This window comes from Thalassophryne amazonica, chromosome 3 (genome assembly GCF_902500255.1).
Source record: "Thalassophryne amazonica chromosome 3, fThaAma1.1, whole genome shotgun sequence".
Taxonomy (NCBI): Eukaryota; Metazoa; Chordata; class Actinopteri; order Batrachoidiformes; family Batrachoididae; genus Thalassophryne; species Thalassophryne amazonica.
Window position 1 is genome coordinate 135,988,721 of NC_047105.1, and position 20,284 is coordinate 136,009,004.

At 42.4% G+C, this 20,284-nt stretch overlaps 1 protein-coding gene across 1 annotated transcript in view; it reads right to left on the bottom strand.

The window, feature by feature from the left end:
• pdzrn3b (PDZ domain containing RING finger 3b) overlaps positions 1–16,963 on the bottom strand; it is a 441,562-nt gene extending 424,599 nt beyond the window's left edge. Inside the window, exon 1 of the mRNA XM_034167479.1 lies at positions 16,131–16,963. Coding sequence (XP_034023370.1) covers positions 16,131–16,838 — 708 coding nt within the window. The 5' untranslated portion in view covers positions 16,839–16,963. The remainder of the gene's footprint in view (positions 1–16,130) is intronic.
• Between the last annotated feature and the right edge of the window lie 3,321 nt (positions 16,964–20,284).

Genomic DNA, 20,284 nt, shown 5'->3' on the forward strand with positions numbered 1-20,284 from the left:
TATTGAGGAGTGACCCAAAGAACCAGGGATTAACAATTGATAATAAAACAGATTTTTGAAAACAATAGGAAATAATATATTCAAATAATACTTGTATAATGTAACATATCAAACAAAACACAGACCCAAATGACATAAAAAGTGCTTATTACCAACTCCACATATTGTTCAAGTATCTTTGATTTGTGCCAAGTGGCTTTTGAATGTTTGTATTGGATCAAAATTGATATTATTTCTACCTCAAGTATGTGTGTACGTGTGTACCATATGTTTGTGCTTCATGTACACTAAATGTGTTTATTGCTTCGTATGTCTCCATGTGTGTATATATGAAAATTCAGTAAGGTATATCTTATATATTATATTCCAATTCTAAGGTGGAACTATGTTTGTATACTAAGGTATATCTAAATATCTAAAAAGGAAGAGTAAAATAGAAGAGTAGAAAAGACTAAAGTAGGGCCACTTAGGTGCCTGGTCTTGAGAACCAGGGATGATAGGTTGAAAAGCTTTTTTAACCCATGGGAACTCTCCCTACCCACCCAAGTGGCTCAAGAAAAAAGGATATATATAATAATAAATAATAAGACATAAGAAAGATAAGACATAATATATAACTGATATTTAAATAATAAGGGTAATAAACAACATATACAATAAATACGGTACTATATAATATACAGGAGTAGGTTTTAAAAACTAAATATTAATACAGGAGAAGATTGTAGTATAGGTATTTTAGTATGTAGACTAGTAGTAAAATTAAATTATAGTTAGTAGGCTAAGCTATAAATCTGATATTTTATTATAGAAACAGAAGCTATGATGTAATGTGTATTGGTATCCATCTAAAGTAACTGCTAGCATACTATAGGAGAATAAAAAGCATAATCTATATGCTATAAAATGGAAACTTAAGAACTTAGGTACTGTATGTTGATATCTTTCATAAAAAATTTGCACCATGTAAAATAAAATTGTAAATAACGAAAATATGCTAGTTATAGTTAGAAGAGCTAAATTAGCCGTTAATAAGCCAACCGTACCTAGCAAGCTAACAAGATAAACAAAAACGGTAATTAGTGTATAAAGTATAATAGCGTAGTTAAACCTACAATAATATGTAATATGTCTGACCATGTTGGGTGAATGTCAATCTTTTTCTTAAAATAACTGTATTTGCATGTCTTTTTGTATCTCAATGTCAACCATGTCTTAACAAACATCCACTTTGTTAAAAGTTTGTAAGAGTAAGTACACCTCTTTGTACATCCCACCTTCAAACACAGCCCCATACGACCAGCCATGAAAAATCTACTTAAGCTCCCAATCTTCTACAGGAATACAAACTTAATACGGGCTCTGGACTAGTGTTTGAAAAAGTGTACAAGAGATGTTTGACTCACACGTGCAGCGAACAGTAAAAATAACATCCCACCCATTAAAAAAAGCAGAAAAGTCGGCACTTATCATTCTTCACCAAGCACGTGTAACGTGTAAAGCATGTAAATAAACCAGAACACTGATGGTCACAGCATCTGATCCAAGCATTCTTTTGTGTTATTAAAAAAGTATTTCTTCCCTGGTGGGGTTTTACATGGACCTGGTGGGCCACCAGGCCTGTACTATTGTAAGGGAGACAATGAACTGATGTTTATTCTTCACAGCAAGCGATTTTAGTTACTTCCACTGTAACAAGCAAACAACAAAAAAGCCCACTCACTGACCCTCTCTACTGTTCCAACAACACATCATGCCTTTGCCATCGAAAAAAAAAAATATTGTCTGCCCTGCAAACTTTCATGCCAGTCAAAATGTGACAGCATGGGGCACTGTAAACAGAAAAATTTCACGTGAATGTTTCACTGACAGGGTTCTCACCAGCACACTGTAGTGTAACGGCATTACGTTGTGAAGCCCAAACCATGATTAGTGCCATTATGTTGTGTTTCAGGCCGCTTTGACCTGTGACAGCTGGGCTGCTGTGAACAAAAGGTGCCATCAATGTCGCTGCTCTCTCATACCGTGGTCAGTCGGCAGTAAAAATCTGTTTTCGTGTGAATGCTGAAATCAGATTCTAGCTGTGTTTTACTCCATCTGTAACGCCTCATGCTTGAAACACACTGCTTGTTTAATCACATGCACCAGTCTCGCATGTTTGTGAATTTTCACCAGAACGTTTATTTCATTCTTTTATCCTGCCTTTTTATCCATCTGCATTTTCCGCATCCATTTCTGGATGTGACTTTTAGAGTGCACAGTTTGGGCTTTTGCGTGTGCGCACATGTGCACGTGTGTACAGTGGTCCCTCGTTTATCGCGAGAATTACGTTCTAAAAATAGCCCGCAATAGGCGAAATCTGCGAAGTAGTCAGCGTTATTTTTTACAATTATTATAGATGTTTTAAGGCTGTAAAACCCCTCACTACACACTTTATACACTTTTCTCAAACAGGCATTAACATTTTCTCACTTTTCTCTCATGTGTAAACACTCTCAAAGTTCAAACCTTAGTAGAAAAATAAGACCAACCTGTTTTCAGGCCCAATCATTTGTTTGACAAATAAAAATAGAACGTTTTCCTATAAATAATTATGATGGATTTTAGAACTAACGAATTTAATTTTAACGATCAACCTAAGAGGTTGGACACATAAGAAATTATTAATAGTGACTGACCAGTATTTCACAGTTCCTCTGATCGCACCTCTTCGTCGTGGCGCCGCACCACTGTCGCGTCTTTTGCCACTGAGTCACACCTCGAGTGAACAGAGTTATGGGTAGTTGTTGGCGCTGTTTTTTTCTTCTGGGCAAGAAGATTCTTATAAACAGACACACAGAACACTCCCTTCGCGGTGCCGTGACCGGCCTGCTTGATGAGAACACAATGCGCTGTAAAAAAAAAAAAAAAAAAAAAAAAGCATGCAAACTGGGACTAAAAAAATCCGCGAAACTGTGAGGCCACGAAAGGTGAACCGCGTTATAGTGAGGGACCACTGTATATGCATGTGAGTGCACGTTTTATTTTTTTTAAAGGCTCGTTCTAGCCATTAAATGACAGCACACCTCACGTCAAATGTTTTACAATATATAAACTTAGAAATATGGCACACACACATATACAGTGAGGAAAATAAGTATTTGAACACCATGCGATTTTGCAAGTCCTCCCACTTAGAAATCATGGTGCATGTCCACTGAGAGAGACAATCTAAAAAAAAAAAAAAAATCCGGAAATCACAATGTATGATTTTTTTTAATAATTTATTTATATGTTACTGCTGCAAATAAGTATTTGAACACCTGTCAAAATCAATGTTAATATTTGGTACAGTAGCCTTTGTTTGCAATTACAGAGGTCACACGTTTCCTGTAGTTTTTTTTACCAGGTTTTCACACACTGCAGCAGGCACTTTGGTCCACTCCTCCATACAGATCTTCTTCAAATCTTTCAGGTTTGGAGTTTCAGCTCCCTCCAAAGATTTTCTATTGAGTTCAGGTCTGGAGACTGGCCAGGCCACTCCAGGACCTTGAAATGCTTCTTATGGAGCCCCTCCTTTGCCGCCCTGGCTGTGTGTTTGGGGTCATTGTCATGCTGGAAGACCCAGCCATGACCCAACTTCAATGCTCTTAATGAGGGAAGGAGGTTGTTTGCCAAAATCTCGCAATACATGACCCCATTCATCCTCCATTCAATACGGTGCAGTCGTCCTGTCCCCTTTGCAAAAGAACACCCTCAGAGTATGATGTTTCCACCCCCATGCTTCATGGTTGGGATGGTTTTCTTGGGGTTGTTCTCATCCTCTAAACATGGTAAGTGGAGTTGATTCCAAAAAGCTCTATTCTGGTCTCATCTGACCACATGACCTTCTCCCATGCCTCCTCTGGATCATCCAGATGGTCACTGGTGAACTTCAAACGGGCCTGGACATGTGCTGGCTTGAGCAGGGGGACCTTGCTGCCGTGCAGGATTTTAAACCATGACAGCATCATGTGTTACTAATGTAATCTTTGTGACTGTGGTCCCAGCTCTCTTCAACTCATTGACCAGGTCCTCCTGTGTAGTTCTGAGCTTTCTCAGAATCATCCTTAACCCACAAAGTGAGATCTTGCATGGAATCCCAGACCGAGGGAGACTAGTGTTTCTTCCACTTTCTAATAAATCAAATCAAATCAATTTTATTTATATAGCACCAAATCACAACAAACAGGTGCCCCAAGGCGCTTCATATTGCAAGGCAGCCATACAATAATTACAGAAAAACCCCAACTGTCAAAACGACCCCCTGTGAGCAAGCACTTGGCGACAGTGGGAAGGAAAAACTGGCTTTTAACAGGAAGAAACCTCCAGCAGAACCAGGCTCAGGGAGGGGCAGTCTTCTGCTGGGACTGGTTGGGGCTGAGGGAGAGAACCAGGAAAAAGACATGCTGTGGAGGGGAGCAGAGATCAATCACTAATGATTAAATGCAGAGTGGTGCATACAGAGCAAAAAGAGAAAGAAACACTCAGTGCATCATGGGAACCCCCCAGCAGTCTAAGTCTATAGCAGTATAACTAAGGGATGGTTCAGGGTCACCTGATTCAGCCCTAACTATAAGCTTTAGCAAAAAGGAAAGTTTTAAGCCTAATCTTAAAAGTAGAGAGGGTGTCTGTCTCCCTGATCCAAATTGGGAGCTGGTTCCACAGGAGAGGAGCCTGAAAGCTGAAGGCTCTGCCTCCCATTCTCATGGATAGATAAAGCTGAGTATCATCTGCGTAACAATGAAAATTTAAGCAATGCTGTCTAATAATACTGCCTAAGGGATGCATGTATAAAGTGAATACAATTGGTCCTAGCACAGAACCTTGTGGAACTCCATAATTAACCTTAGTCTGTGAAGAAGATTCCCCATTTACATGAACAAATTGTAATCCATTAGATAAATATGATTCAAACCACCGCAGCGCAGTGCCTTTTCCATACCATAAGTCAGAACAAGATCTAAGGTATGATTAAAGTGGTGGGTGGACTCATTTACATTTTGAGCAAAGCCAATCGAGTCTAACAATAGATTAAATGCAGTGTTGAGGCTGTCATTCTCAGCATCTGTGTGGATGTTAAAATCGCCCACTATAATTAGCTTATCTGAGCTAAGCACTAAGTCAGACAAAAGGTCCGAAAATTCACAGAGAAACTCACAGTAACGACCAGGAGGACGATAGATAACAACAAATAAAACTGGCTTTTGGGACTTCTAATTTGGATGGACAAGACTAAGAGACAAGCTTTCAAATGAATTAAAGCTCTGTCTGGGTTTTTGATTAATTAATAAGCTGGAGTGGAAGATTGCTGCTAATCCTCCGCCTCGGCCCGTGCTACGAGCATTCTGGCAGTTAGTGTGACTCGGGGGTGTTGACTCATTTAAACTAACATATTCATCCTGCTGTAACCAGGTTTCTGTAAGGCAGAATAAATCAGTATGTTGATCCATTATTATATCATTTACTAACAGGGACTTAGAAGAGAGAGATCTAATGTTTAATAGACCACATTTAACTGTTTTAGTCTGTGGTGCAGTTGAAGGTGCTATATTATTTTTTCTTTTTGAATTTTTATGCTTAAATAGATTTTTACTGGTTGTTGGTGGTCTGGGAGCAGGCACCGTCTCTACGGGGATGGGGTAATGAGGGGATGGCAGGGGGAGAGAAGCTGCAGAGAGGTGTGTAAGACTACAACTCTGCTTCCTGGTCCCAACCGTGGATAGTCACGATTTGGAGGATTTAAGAAAATTGGCCAGATTTCTAGAAATGAGAGCTGCTCCATCCAAAGTGGGATGGATGCCGTCTCTCCTAACAAGACCAGGTTTTCCCCAGAAGCTTTGCCAATTATCTATGAAGCCCACCTCATTTTTTGGACACCACTCAGACAGCCAGCAATTCAAGGAGAACATGCGGCTAAATATGTCACTCCCGGTCCGATTGGGGAGGGGCCCAGAGAAAACTACAGAGTCCGACATTGTTTTTGCAAAGTTACACACCGATTCAATATTAATTTTAGTGACCTCCGATTGGCGTAACCGGGTGTCATTACTGGTTATGGTTGCTGGTGTCGCTAACTTCACATTTCTCAAAACAGAGTCGCCAATAACCAGAGTTTGATCCTCGGTGGGTGTGTCGCCGAGTGGGGAAAAATGGTTAGAGATATGAACGGGTTGGCGGTGTACACGGGGCTACTGTTTAAGACTACGCTTCCTCCTCACAGTCACCCAGTCGGCCTGCTTTCCCGGCTGCTCGGGATCTGCTGGGAGGGAACTAACGGCGGCTAAGCTACCTTGGTCCGCACCGACTACAGGGGCCTGGCTAGCTGTAGGATTTTCCAAGGAGCGGAGCCGAGTCTCCAATTCGCCCAGCCTGGCCTCCAAAGCTACGAATAAGCTACACTTATTACAAGTACCATTACTGCTAAAGGAGGCCGAGGAATAACTAAACATTTCACACCCAGAGCAGAAAAGTGCGGGAGAGACAGGAGAAGCTGCCATGCTAAACCGGCTAAGAGCTAGTAGCTGCGCTAAGCTAGCGGATTCCTAAAAACACACAAAGTGAATAATGTGTAAATAATTTAGAGGTGATTCAGCAGAGGGAGTGCTTTAGTTAAGGCACGTGAAGATTACACTGTGAACCAAATCGTTATCTAGTTAACTAGATCAATCTAACTGCACAGATTAAACAGCTAACAGATACAGCAAAACACCGCTGTGCTCCGGAACAGGAAGTAATACAATACCGCAGTGAGAGCCAACCACCAGTAGAGGTTCAACACCAACAAAGTCGCAAACAACAAATGCCAATAAATAAATAAATAATATAAATAAATAATCATAACAGTTGTTGTCTTCTACCAAGCTGCTTGCCTGTTGTCCTGTAGTCCATCCCAGCCTTGTGCAGGTCTACAGTTTTGTCCCTGGTGTCCTTAGACAGCTCTTTGGTCTTGGCTATGGTGGACAGGTTGGAGTGTGATTGATTGAGTGTGTGAACAGGTGTCTTTTATACAGGTAACAACTTCAAACAGGTGCAATTAATACAGGTAAAGAGTGCAGAATAAAAGGGCTTCTTAAAGAAAAATTAACAGGTCTGTGTGAGCCAGAATTCTTGCTGGTTGGTAGGTGTTCAAATACTTATTTGCGGCAGTAACATACAAATAAATTATTAAAAAAATCATACATAGTGATTTCCGGATTTTTTTTTTTTAGATTACGTCTCTCACAGTGGACATGCACCTAAGATGAAATATATATATATATATATATATATATATATATATATATATATATATATATATATATATATATATATATATATATATGTATATATATATATACGAGTATATATAAAAATCCATCCTGTGAGACGCAGAGCTCTGTACCAGTTTAGTTGCAGCATTCGGACCGTGGGACACTGGAAAGCAGTCCAGTGGTTTATCAGGGGGAGGGAGAGTGTTGAGGGGTTTCAACCCCTTGAGGCACCGAGTGAAGATGTGACGAAATAATGGAAAAGTCATGCAAAAACAAAGGCTGTTTGATGAATAATGCTGCATGCAGAATTAAGCAGGTCCTCCATTACTTACTATGTTACTATGTTATTAAAAAACCAATCGGATACCCAAATGGGGCATGTTATAGTGAGTAATCTGTGGCAGGCCACTGTAACTCATCGTAAAGGTTGTGTGGCGTTGTGACACATCCTGGTCAACAAAAATTAATAACTGGATTTTAATTTGTGCAGATACGGGGCGATAGGCGTCTTTTTAATTTAATTAGTAGTTGTGTAGTTGTGTTACCTTGCAGAGTAACTTTTGCTGTTGTTGTTATGTTACCTTGTAGTGTAATTTTTGTTGTTGTTACTGTTGTTGTGTATTGCAGTGTGACTTTGTAACACTGTTTGCTGTTGCGCTTCATTGCAGTGTAACGTTTGTTGTTGTTCTGCTGTACTGCAGTGTAATTTTTGTTGTTGCTCCTGTAGTTGTGTTACCTTACAGAGCAACTTTTACTGTTGTTGTAGTTGTGTTACCTTATCAGCCCAGTCTCACGTTTTTTTTTTTTCGTGCTTGTGTCAAAATGTCACAAAAAATGTCAAATTTTCGTGACAGGGTTTTTTAACTCACTATTACTGACCCTACTCCGACCCTCGACCCTAACCTTAACCATAACCTAACCCTACTCCTTCCCCCCACCATAACCATAACCACCCCCGACCCCCCAATTCACTTTTAATTTCATGCAGCTATCACGGAATGAATGAGAATGAATTCATGCTGCCTTGACAAAAATGAGGTGCTTTTCGTCACAATATCACGAACCAATAGATTATTTCATGCTGCTGAATTACGACTTGCTGTGGGACCAGGTTGTAGCTTATAGTGAAATTTTTGTTGCTGTTACTATTGTTGTGTGACATTGCAGTGCAGTGGTGGGCACAGCTAACCAAAACATTAGCTTCAATAACTGCTAATCTGCTAACTGAAAAGTTAAATTTATAACACTAAACCGATAAACTGATAAAAAAAAAATTAGCAGATGTTATAGCTAACCGCTAGCTTTTAGTACTGACTTGGTAGCCAGTTTCAAGTTTAAGCATGGCCAAGGCTTCTGAATAAAATGAAAGGCAATCACAAACCCAAAATGAACAACAAGCCAGTGCTTCTGTCTTTGTGCACCCTGCCCACTGCCCACTGCCATAAGGAAGTGTCACTTACTTCCCACGTACAACACAGACATGTGGCAGGACACATGAAAACCAAGACACTTTCACTTATGGTTTCATTTATAAACAAAACTAATTCTGGACAGTTTATCGACATTAACGGCAACTCTGTCATTTTTACAAAGTGAAAATATCACACATATCTTTTAAAGTAATGCCCTAATTCTAAAGGTTTGAGCGTTAACCAACACATGCGCCAGAAGGCATTATGGTATTATGAAATATAAGGTTTGTTGATGTTGTGTTACCTTGCAGTTTAACTTTTGTTGTTGTTGTAGGTGTGCTACCTTGCAGTGTCATTTTTGTTGTTGTGTTATACTGCAGTGTAACGTTTGTTGTTGTTGTGTTGTATTGCAGTATAACTTTTGTTGTTCCTGCTGTAGTTGTGTTACCTTGCACAGTAACATTTGTTGTTGTTGTGTGGCATTGCAGTGTGACTTTTTAATGTTGTTTGTTGTTGTGTTACCTTGCAGTATAAGGTTAGTTGTTGTGTCACCTTGCAATGTAATTTTTTGCTGCAGCTGTTATACCTGGCAGTGTAACTTTTTCTTGCTGTTGTGTTACCTTGCAGTGTAACTTTGTTGTAGTTGTGCTACGTTGCAGTGTAGCATTTTCTTGTTGTGTTAACTTGTTGCTGTAGTTGTTACTTTGTGGTATAACTTTTTGTTGCAGGTTTGTTACCTGGCTGTGCAACTTTTGTTGCTGTGTTACCTTGCAGTTGTGTAACAGTTGTGTTCCCTTGTAGTTGCTGTTGTTGTAACTTTGTGGTATAACTTTTTGCTGCAGTTGTTTTACCTTGCAGTGTAGCTTTTTGTTGCAGGTTTGTTACCTTGCTGTGTAACTTTTGTTGATCTGTTACCTTGCAGCAGTGTAAGAGTTGTGTTCCCTTGTAGTGTATCAGTTGTTCCACCTTGTAGTGTAACAATTTTGTCACCTTGCAGTAGCGTAACAGATGTCACCTCGCAGTAGTGTAACAGAGTAGTGTAACAGTTGTGCTACCTGGCAGTAGTGTAAAGGTTGTGTTACCTCGCAGTAGTGTAACAGTTGTGTCACCTCGCAGCAGTGTAACAATTGTGTCGCCTCACAGCAGTGTAACAGTTGTGTTACCTCGCAGTAGTGTAACAGTTGTGCTACCTGGCAGCAGTGTAAAGGTTGTGTTACCTCGCAGTAGTGTAACAATTGTGTCACCTAGCAGCAGTGTAACAATTGTGTCACCTTGCAGCATTGTAACAGATGTGTCACCTCGCAGTAGTGTAACAGAGTAGTGTAACAGTTGTGCTAAATGGCAGCAGCGTAACGGTTGAGTTACCTCGTAGCAGTGTAATGGATGTGTTACCTCGCACCAGTGTAACAGTTGTGTAAAAGTTGTGTTACCTGGCAGCAGTGTAACAGTTGTGTTACCTCGTAACAGTGTAACAGTTGTGTCAACTTGCAGCAGGGTAACAGCTGTGTTACGTCTCAGCAGTGTAACAGTTGTGTTACTTCACAGTAGTGTAACAGTTATGTCACCTGGCAGCAGTGTAACGGTTGTGTAATAGTTGTATCACCTTGCAGCATTGTAACGGCTGTGTAACAGTTGTGTCACTTGGCAGCAGTGTAACGGCTGTGTAACGGTTGTGTTACCTTGCAGCAGTGTAACGGTTGTGTAACAGTTGTGTCACCTTGCAGCAGTGTCACGGCTGTTGGCTGTGTAACAGTTGTCTCACTTGGCAGCAGCTGTGTAACAGTTGTGTCACCTGACAGCAGTGTAACGGTTGTGTAACAGTTGTGTCACCTTGCGGTGTAACAGTTGTGTCACCTTGCGGCAGTGTCACGGCTGTGTAACAGTTGTGTCACCTGGCATCAGTGTAACGGCTGTGTAACAGTTGTGTCACTTGGCAGCAGTGTAACGGCTGTGTAACAGTTGTGTCATTTGGCAGCAGTGTAACGGCTGTGTAACAGTTGTGTCACCTGGCAGCAGTGTGACGGCTGTGTAACAGTTGTGTCACCTGGCAGCAGTGTAACAGCTGTGTAACAGTTGTGTCACCTGGCAGCAGTGTATGGCTGTGTAACAGTTGTGTCACCTGGCAGCAGTGTAACAGTTGTGTCACTTGGCAGCAGTGTAATGGCTGTGTAATGGTTGTGTCACCTGGTAACAGTGTAACGGTTATGTAACAGTTGTGTCACTTGGCAGCAGTGTAACAGCTGTGTAACAGTTGTGTCATTTGGCAGCAGTGTAACGGTTGTGTAACAGTTGTGTCACCTTGCGGTGTAACAGTTGTGTCACCTTGCGGCAGTGTCACGGCTGTGTAATAAGTGTAGCTTATTCGTAGCTTTGGAGGCCAGGCTGGGCGAATTGGAGACTCGGCTCCGCACCGTGGAAAATTCTACAGCTAGCCAGGCCCCTGTAGTCGGTGCGGACCAAGGTAGCTTAGCCGCCGTTAGTTCCCCCCTGGCAGATCCCGAGCAGCCGGGAAAGCAGGCTGACTGGGTGACTGTGAGGAGGAAGCGTAGCCCTAAACAGAAGCCCCGTGTACACCACCAACCCGTTCACATCTCTAACCGTTTTTCCCCACTCGACGACACACCCGCCGAGGATCAAACTCTGGTTATTGGCGACTCTGTTTTGAGAAATGTGAAGTTAGCGACACCAGCAACCATAGTCAATTGTCTTCCGGGGGCCAGAGCAGGCGACATTGAAGGAAATTTGAAACTGCTGGCTAAGGCTAAGCGTAAATTTGGTAAGATTGTAATTCACGTCGGCAGTAATGACACCCGGTTACGCCAATCGGAGGTCACTAAAATTAACATTAAATCGGTGTGTAACTTTGCAAAAACAATGTCGGACTCTGTAGTTTTCTCTGGGCCCCTCCCCAATCGGACCGGGAGTGACATGTTTAGCCGCATGTTCTCCTTGAATTGCTGGCTGTCTGAGTGGTGTCCAAAAAATGAGGTGGGCTTCATAGATAATTGGCAAAGCTTCTGGGGAAAACCTGGTCTTGTTAGGAGAGACGGCATCCATCCCACTTTGGATGGAGCAGCTCTCATTTCTAGAAATCTGGACAATTTTCTTAAATCCTCCAAACCGTGACTATCCAGGGTTGGGACCAGGAAGCAGAGTTGTAGTCTTACACACCTCTCTGCAGCTTCTCTCCCCCTGCCATCCCCTCATTACCCCATCCCCGTAGAGACGGTGTCTGCTCCCAGACCACCAACAACCAGCAAAAATCTATTTAAGCATAAAAATTCAAAAAGAAAAAATAATATAGCACCTTCAACTGCACCACAGACTAAAACAGTTAAATGTGGTCTATTAAACATTAGGTCTCTCTCTTCTAAGTCCCTGTTGGTAAATGATATAATAATTGATCAACATATTGATTTATTCTGCCTAACAGAAACCTGGTTACAGCAGGATGAATATGTTAGTTTAAATGAGTCAACACCCCCGAGTCACACTAACTGTCAGAATGCTCATAGCACGGGCCGGGGCGGAGGATTAGCAGCAATCTTCCATTCCAGCTTATTAATTAATCAAAAACCCAGACAGAGCTTTAATTCATTTGAAAGCTTGTCTCTTAGTCTTGTCCATCCAAATTGGAAGTCCCAAAAACCAGTTTTATTTGTTATTATCTATCGTCCACCTGGTCGTTACTGTGAGTTTCTCTGTGAATTTTCAGACCTTTTGTCTGACTTAGTGCTTAGCTCAGATAAGATAATTATAGTGGGCGATTTTAACATCCACACAGATGCTGAGAATGACAGCCTCAACACTGCATTTAATCTATTATTAGACTCTATTGGCTTTGCTCAAAAAGTAAATGAGTCCACCCACCACTTTAATCATATCTTAGATCTTGTTCTGACTTATGGTATGGAAATAGAAGACTTAACAATATTCCCTGAAAACTCCCTTCTGTCTGATCATTTCTTAATAACATTTACATTTACTCTGATGGACTACCCAGCAGTGGGGAATAAGTTTCATTACACTAGAAGTCTTTCAGAAAGCGCTGTAACTAGGTTTAAGGATATGATTCCTTCTTTATGTTCTCTAATGCCATATACCAACACAGTGCAGAGTAGCTACCTAAACTCTGTAAGGGAGATAGAGTATCTCGTCAATAGTTTTACATCCTCATTGAAGACAACTTTGGATGCTGTAGCTCCTCTGAAAAAGAGAGCTTTAAATCAGAAGTGTCTGACTCCGTGGTATAACTCACAAACTCGTAGCTTAAAGCAGATAACCCGTAAGTTGGAGAAGAAATGGCGTCTCACTAATTTAGAAGATCTTCACTTAGCCTGGAAAAAGAGTCTGTTGCTCTATAAAAAAAAGCCCTCCGTAAAGCTAGGACATCTTTCTACTCATCACTAATTGAAGAAAATAAGAACAACCCCAGGTTTCTTTTCAGCACTGTAGCCAGGCTGACAAAGAGTCAGAGCTCTATTGAGCTGAGTATTCCATTAACTTTAACTAGTAATGACTTCATGACTTTCTTTGCTAACAAAATTTTAACTATTAGAGAAAAAATTACTCATAACCATCCCAAAGACGTATCGTTATCTTTGGCTGCTTTCAGTGATGCCGGTATTTGGTTAGACTCTTTCTCTCCGATTGTTCTGTCTGAGTTATTTTCATTAGTTACTTCATCCAAACCATCAACATGTTTATTAGACCCCATTCCTACCAGGCTGCTCAAGGAAGCCCTACCATTATTTAATGCTTCGATCTTAAATATGATCAATCTATCTTTGTTAGTTGGCTATGTACCACAGGCTTTTAAGGTGGCAGTAATTAAATCATTACTTAAAAAGCCATCACTTGACCCAGCTATCTTAGCTAATTATAGGCCAATCTCCAACCTTCCTTTTCTCTCAAAAATTCTTGAAAGGGTAGTTGTAAAACAGCTAACTGATCATCTGCAGAGGAATGGTCTATTTGAAGAGTTTCAGTCAGGTTTTAGAATTCATCATAGTACAGAAACAGCATTAGTGAAGGTTACAAATGATCTTCTTATGGCCTCGGACAGTGGACTCATCTCTGTGCTTGTTCTGTTAGACCTCAGTGCTGCTTTTGATACTGTTGACCATAAAATTTTATTACAGAGATTAGAGCATGCAATAGGTATTAAAGGCACTGCGCTGCGGTGGTTTGAATCATATTTGTCTAATAGATTACAATTTGTTCATGTAAATGGAGACTCTTCTTCACAGACTAAAGTTAATTATGGAGTTCCACAAGGTTCTGTGCTAGGACCAATTTTATTCACTTTATACATGCTTCCCTTAGGCAGTATTATTAGACGGTATTGCTTAAATTTTCATTGTTACGCAGATGATACCGAGCTTTATCTATCCATGAAGCCAGAGGACACACACCAATTAGCTAAACTGCAGGATTGTCTTACAGACATAAAGACATGGATGACCTCTAATTTCCTGCTTTTAAACTCAGATAAAACTGAAGTTATTGTACTTGGCCCCACAAATCTTAGAAACATGGTGTCTAACCAGATCCTTACTCTGGATGGCATTACCCTGACCTCTAGTAATACTGTGAGAAATCTTGGAGTCATTTTTGATCAGGATATGTCATTCAAAGCGCATATTAAACAAATATGTAGGACTGCTTTTTTGCATTTACGCAATATCTCTAAAATCAGAAAGGTCTTGTCTCAGAGTGATGCTGAAAAACTAATTCATGCATTTATTTCCTCTAGGCTGGACTATTGTAATTCATTATTATCAGGTTGTCCTAAAAGTTCCCTAAAAAGCCTTCAGTTAATTCAAAATGCTGCAGCTAGAGTACTGACGGGGAGTAGAAGGAGAGAGCATATCTCACCCATATTGGCCTCTCTTCATTGGCTTCCTGTTAATTCTAGAATAGAATTTAAAATTCTTCTTCTTACTTATAAGGTTTTGAATAATCAGGTCCCATCTTATCTTAGGGACCTCGTAGTACCATATCACCCCAATAGAGCGCTTCGCTCTCAGACTGCAGGCTTACTTGTAGTTCCTAGGGTTTGTAAGAGTAGAATGGGAGGCAGAGCCTTCAGCTTTCAGGCTCCTCTCCTGTGGAACCAGCTCCCAATTCAGATCAGGGAGACAGACACCCTCTCTACTTTTAAGATTAGGCTTAAAACTTTCCTTTTTGCTAAAGCTTATAGTTAGGGCTGGATCAGGTGACCCTGAACCATCCCTTAGTTATGCTGCTATAGACGTAGACTGCTGGGGGGTTCCCATGATGCACTGTTTCTTTCTCTTTTTGCTCTGTATGCACCACTCTGCATTTAATCATTAGTGATCGATGTCTGCTCCCCTCCACAGCATGTCTTTTTCCTGGTTCTCTCCCTCAGCCCCAACCAGTCCCAGCAGAAGACTGCCCCTCCCTGAGCCTGGTTCTGCTGGAGGTTTCTTCCTGTTAAAAGGGAGTTTTTCCTTCCCACTGTAGCCAAGTGCTTGCTCACAGGGGGTCGTTTTGACCGTTGGGGTTTTACATAATTATTGTATGGCCTTGCCTTGCAATATAAAGCGCCTTGGGGCAACTGTTTGTTGTGATTTGGCGCTATATAAAAAAATTGATTGATTGATTGAATTGATTGATTTGGCAGCAGTGTAACGGCTGCGTAACAGATGTGTCACCTTGCAGCAGTGTAACGGCTGTGTAACAGTTGTGTCACCTTGCAGCAGTGTAATGGCTGTGTAACAGTTGTGTCACTTGACAGCAGTGTAACGGCTGTGTAACAGTTGTGTCACTTGGCAGCAGTGTAACGGCTGTGTAACAGTTGTGTCACTTGGCAGCAGTGTAGGCTGTGTAACAGTTGTGTCACCTGGCAGCAGTGTAACAGTTGTGTCACTTGGCAGCAGTGTAGCGGCTGTGTAACGGTTGTGTCACCTTGCAGCAGTGTAACTGTTGTGTAACAGTTGTGTCACCTTGCAGCAGTGTAATGGCTGTGTAACAGTTGTGTCACTTGGCAGCAGTGTAACAGCTGTGTAACAGTTGTGTCACCAGGCAGCAGTGTAACGGCTGTGTAACAGTTGTGTCACCAGACAGCAGTGTAACGGCTGTGTAACAGTTCTGTCACTTTGCAGCAGTGTAACGGCTGTGTAACGGTTGTGTCACCTGGCAGCAGTGTAACAGTTGTGTCACTTGGCAGCAGTGTAACGGCTGTGTAACAGTTGTGTCACTTGGCAGCAGTGTAACGGTTGTGTAACAATTTTGCCATTTGGCAGCAGTGTAACGGCTGTGTAAGTTGTCACCTGGCAGCAGTGTAATGGCTGTGTAACAGTTGTGTCACTTGGCAGCAGTGTAACGGCTGTGTAACGGTTGTGTCACCTGGCAGCAGTGTAACGGCTGTGTAACGGTTGTGTCACCTGGCAGCAGTGTAACGGCTGTGTAACGGTTGTGTTACCTGGCAGGACAGGCTGACGGTGCGGGTCAGGGCGCGGATCCTGGCGCTGTACTCTGTGAATTTCTTCTGGTACTTGAGCGCGGTCAGCTGCAGCTCTCCGTGCACGGCGGACAGCTGCGCCAGCAGCACCTTCTCCCTCTTGTTGGCTTTGATGCTTTGCTTCTTCAGCTCCCGGTCCAGGCTCAGAACTTTGCACTGCAGCGCGCTGTTGTGCGCCTTCAGCGCGCGCACGCAGCAGTGGTTCTGGGACTCTCTGTGGCTGAGCATCAGCCCGCAGCCACCCTCGCACGTCCCCAAGGCTCTGTACTCGCACGTCTCCCGCATGTGCGCGCCCACGTCCCGCAGGTTGAGCACCTCGGCGCAGCCTTTGTTGGCGCACTTGGCCGGGCTGTACTCGCACACCTCGGCGTGCTCGGCCAGGTGCTGCAGCGTGACCACGGCCGCGCAGCCCCTGGCCTGGTTGTCACATTTGATCTCCAGCTTGAGGATCAGGTTCTTTAGGGGCAGGACGTGGTTCAGCTCTTTGGTGGAGATCCGCTGACACTTGACGGGGCAGCTGCTCTGCTGGACGACCCACGGCAGCACGCAGCCGGCGCAGAAGACGTGACCGCACGGAGTCGTCAGCGGGTCCTCCAGAACTTTGTTGCACAAGTTGCATTTGAAATCCGGGTCCACGGCTCCCTTGAAACGGTCCAGCTCGAATCCCATGGTTTTGAAAGTCCAAATCCGAACTCGTGGAGCGTCCACCCCCGCAGGTCTGATCCGAGCAGCGGACCGGTTCGGCTGGTCACCGGCGGCGCGTTCAGACTCTCCCCGAACTCCTCCAAGACTCAACTCACTGACCAAGACTTTCTGCTGCCTTCAGGGCACCTCGAAAATATCAAACTTCCGCACTCGTCGAGCTTTTCAGGCCTGAAACGGCCCCGGTGCCCCTCAGACTGAACACGGACACCATCCGCTCCGTTTCTCACCAGTCAAAGAAATAAACCTGTTTACAGCTGAGGAAGGAAAAGATTAAATGCAATTAAAACACAACCCAGAGATGTAAAGCAGTAACAACAAAAATAATACATTATCAGGACAACATATGTGCTTATCTTTTATCCCATTTAGTCACATTTCACACTTCATGCAGAGGTGGTGGTTTGTGAACCTTCTGTCTGAAAGGTTCCCTGCCACATGTATTTCTCTATGTAATGTGGAGTTGTGTCAGGAAGAGCACCCGGTGTAAAAACATGTGCCAAATCAACCTGCAGATCCACCTCGGATTTGCTGTGGCGACCCTGACTGAAAAACAAGGGAGCAGCTGAAGAGATTTTCTTACTTACTAGATAAGTTTCACATTTCAGATTAAATAAGAGAATTAGGCAATGTATAAAAATGATTAAAAAAATAACATTTTATAAACATCCCCATAACCCTCACTGAAGTAAAAAGTAATATGGATATAACTGCAATTGATTTTCTCTCTCTCTCTCTCTCTCTCTCTCTCACACACACACACACACACACACACACACACACACACACACACACACACACACACACACACACACACAAAGTCAAGAACTCCTCCTGGACAGGAGTCTCATATGACAATTAAAAATATAATGCATAATAATTTTAATTTAATTAACAGGCGCTCTGTCTATGCCTGCGCGTGTGTGTGTGTGGGGGGGGGGGGGGTAACTTTTATGTTTCGCGAGTGTTTTAGAATTTGTCCAAGATAATTACAAGAAAATAAGCAATAGGGAATTAATGGACCTTACCTTTTGCTGTCTGTGGATTTAAAAAGAAATCCTTTAAATTAGGCAATAATTATCAATTTAGGTCATAAAAAGGGGGAAAAGTCGCAACAACACCGTGAACAAAATTCCAATAATTCTGACTGTCCCTGAAGGCAGCATCCACAGGAGCGACCGTGTGGAGGAATTCACTACCGTAACTACTGTATTAACTGCGCGTCAGCACTCTGAAAGTGTTTTAGGACTTCTGCATCTGTTGGTATCCACTAAGCACGTCGTAACTTAGCTTTTGGTTAAAACTAGAGTGTGAATCAGCGTCACAGATCTGGAGAGTGAATTTTACATTTCATTATTTACTCTCCTCAATGTGACCTGAAATATGAAGGTAGTTAGTGTGCTGGCGGCTTTTTCAGCCACTGAACACGTGGCACAATTCCAAACAGTGTTGTACAAGGTGACATGACAGACGATATTTACAGCTGTCAGGCTGAACGTTCAGACATGTAAAAACACGAAATCAGCTCGAGGACTGTCTGAGCTCACAGTGAGCAGATATGATGGGTCAGCGCACACACACGCCATGTTTGACCTCCTTCTGCATTAGAACGCAATTCAGCCCCACGTAAACGAAACTCTGAGGTCCATCAATAGTGCAGCAGATAACTGAAACAGTCCTTCCAATGGTGACACAAGCACCAAATTTGGCACAAATACTCCTTTACTCTTTTGAAAAAAAAAAAAAAGATTGGCCACTTGAATTTTTATTTGGTAGCCAGGTAGGGGTCAATTGAAGAATTACACAGGGGTTAAAATTTAAAAATGCTCCAGTCACATTGAAAACTATACCACATTATTTGTTTGGTCATAAAGATTCCAAAAAAAGGTATAGTTTGGACTATCTGTGACTGAATGTTATGGAGTTATGGGGTAAAAACATTAAGAATTGTGCCAAAGGTCGATTTCAGTTTGTACAGGGGTTAAAAATGAAAGTTGCTCCAATTTTGGCAAAAAGTGATGCAAATTATTAGTTGCGCTAATAGGATTAATAAATGGAATAGTTTTGACAGTGTTGAATGCTTGGTCTCCAAAGTAAAGGTCAAACAAGGTCAACATCCATTGGATTCTATGACATAAGACTTTATTGATCTCACAGTGGAGAAATTCACATGTTACGTCAGCTCTTAAAAACACACAAGATGAGTGCGCGTAGAGGAAAATGTGCATCAAACAGCGTGTGCAAAGATAAGCAATAATAATAATACTTGTAACAATACAATAAAATAAGAAAATGAGGTAGAAATAGAATATATATATATATATATATATATATATATATATATATATATATATATATATATATATATATATATATATATATATATGATTCAAATAAAAAAATAGGAGCATCTTATTTACAATATGTGAAGTGGAATTTCGAATGTGATAAGGTGACATTAGTGCTGGGATTTGTAAACGAGTTGTTATTGCACATGATTGTGGACATACTGTTGCACGTGGTTATTTCACAGTGTTATTGTACAGCTTAACAGCAGCAGGGAGGAACGACCTGCGGTATTGTTCCTTCTTGCACTGAGGGTGCCTTTTTCTGTCACTGAAGGAGCTGCTCAGCTCCACTACAGTCCGGTGCAGAGGGTGAGAGGAGTTGTTCATGATGGATTTGAACTTGGTTAACACCCTCCTCTCAGCCACCTCCTCCAGAGAGTCCAGAGGACAGCCCAGGACAGAGCTGGACTTCCTGACCAGCTTGTTCATTCTCTTTCTCTCCCACTCTGTGCTGCCCGGGGCCCAACAGACAACAGCACAGAGGAGAGCAGAGGCTACAACAGAGTCATAGAAGGTCTTAAGTAGAGGCCTGCTCTCTCCAAAGGATCTCAGTCTCCTCAGGAGGTGGAGGCGACTCTGGCCTTTTTTGTACAGGGCGTCAGTGTTGTGAGTCCAGTGAGTTTGTTGTTGAGGTGAACACCCAGGTATTTGAAACTGTCCACAGTCTTTATGTCCTCCCCCTGGATGTTCACCGGTGGGTGAGGTGGTGGTTTCTTTCTGAAGTCGATCACCACCTCCTTAGTCTTACTGGTGTTGAGACACAAGTGGTTGCACTCATACCAGTCCATGAAGTCTGTGATGACTGACCGGTACTCCAGCTCATTCCCCTCAGACACACGACCCACAATGTCGGAGTCATCAGAGAACTTCTGGAGGTAGCAGCTGTCCGTGTTGTAGGTGAAGTCCGAGGTGTAAAGGATGAAGAGGAAAGGCGAGAGGACAGTGCCCTGGGGGACCCCGGTGCTGCACCATACCACCTCAGACTAACAGCCGCGCAGCCGCACGTACTGCGGGCAGTCAGTGAGGTAGTCGATGGTCCAGGCAGCGAGGTGTCCATCCGCACCT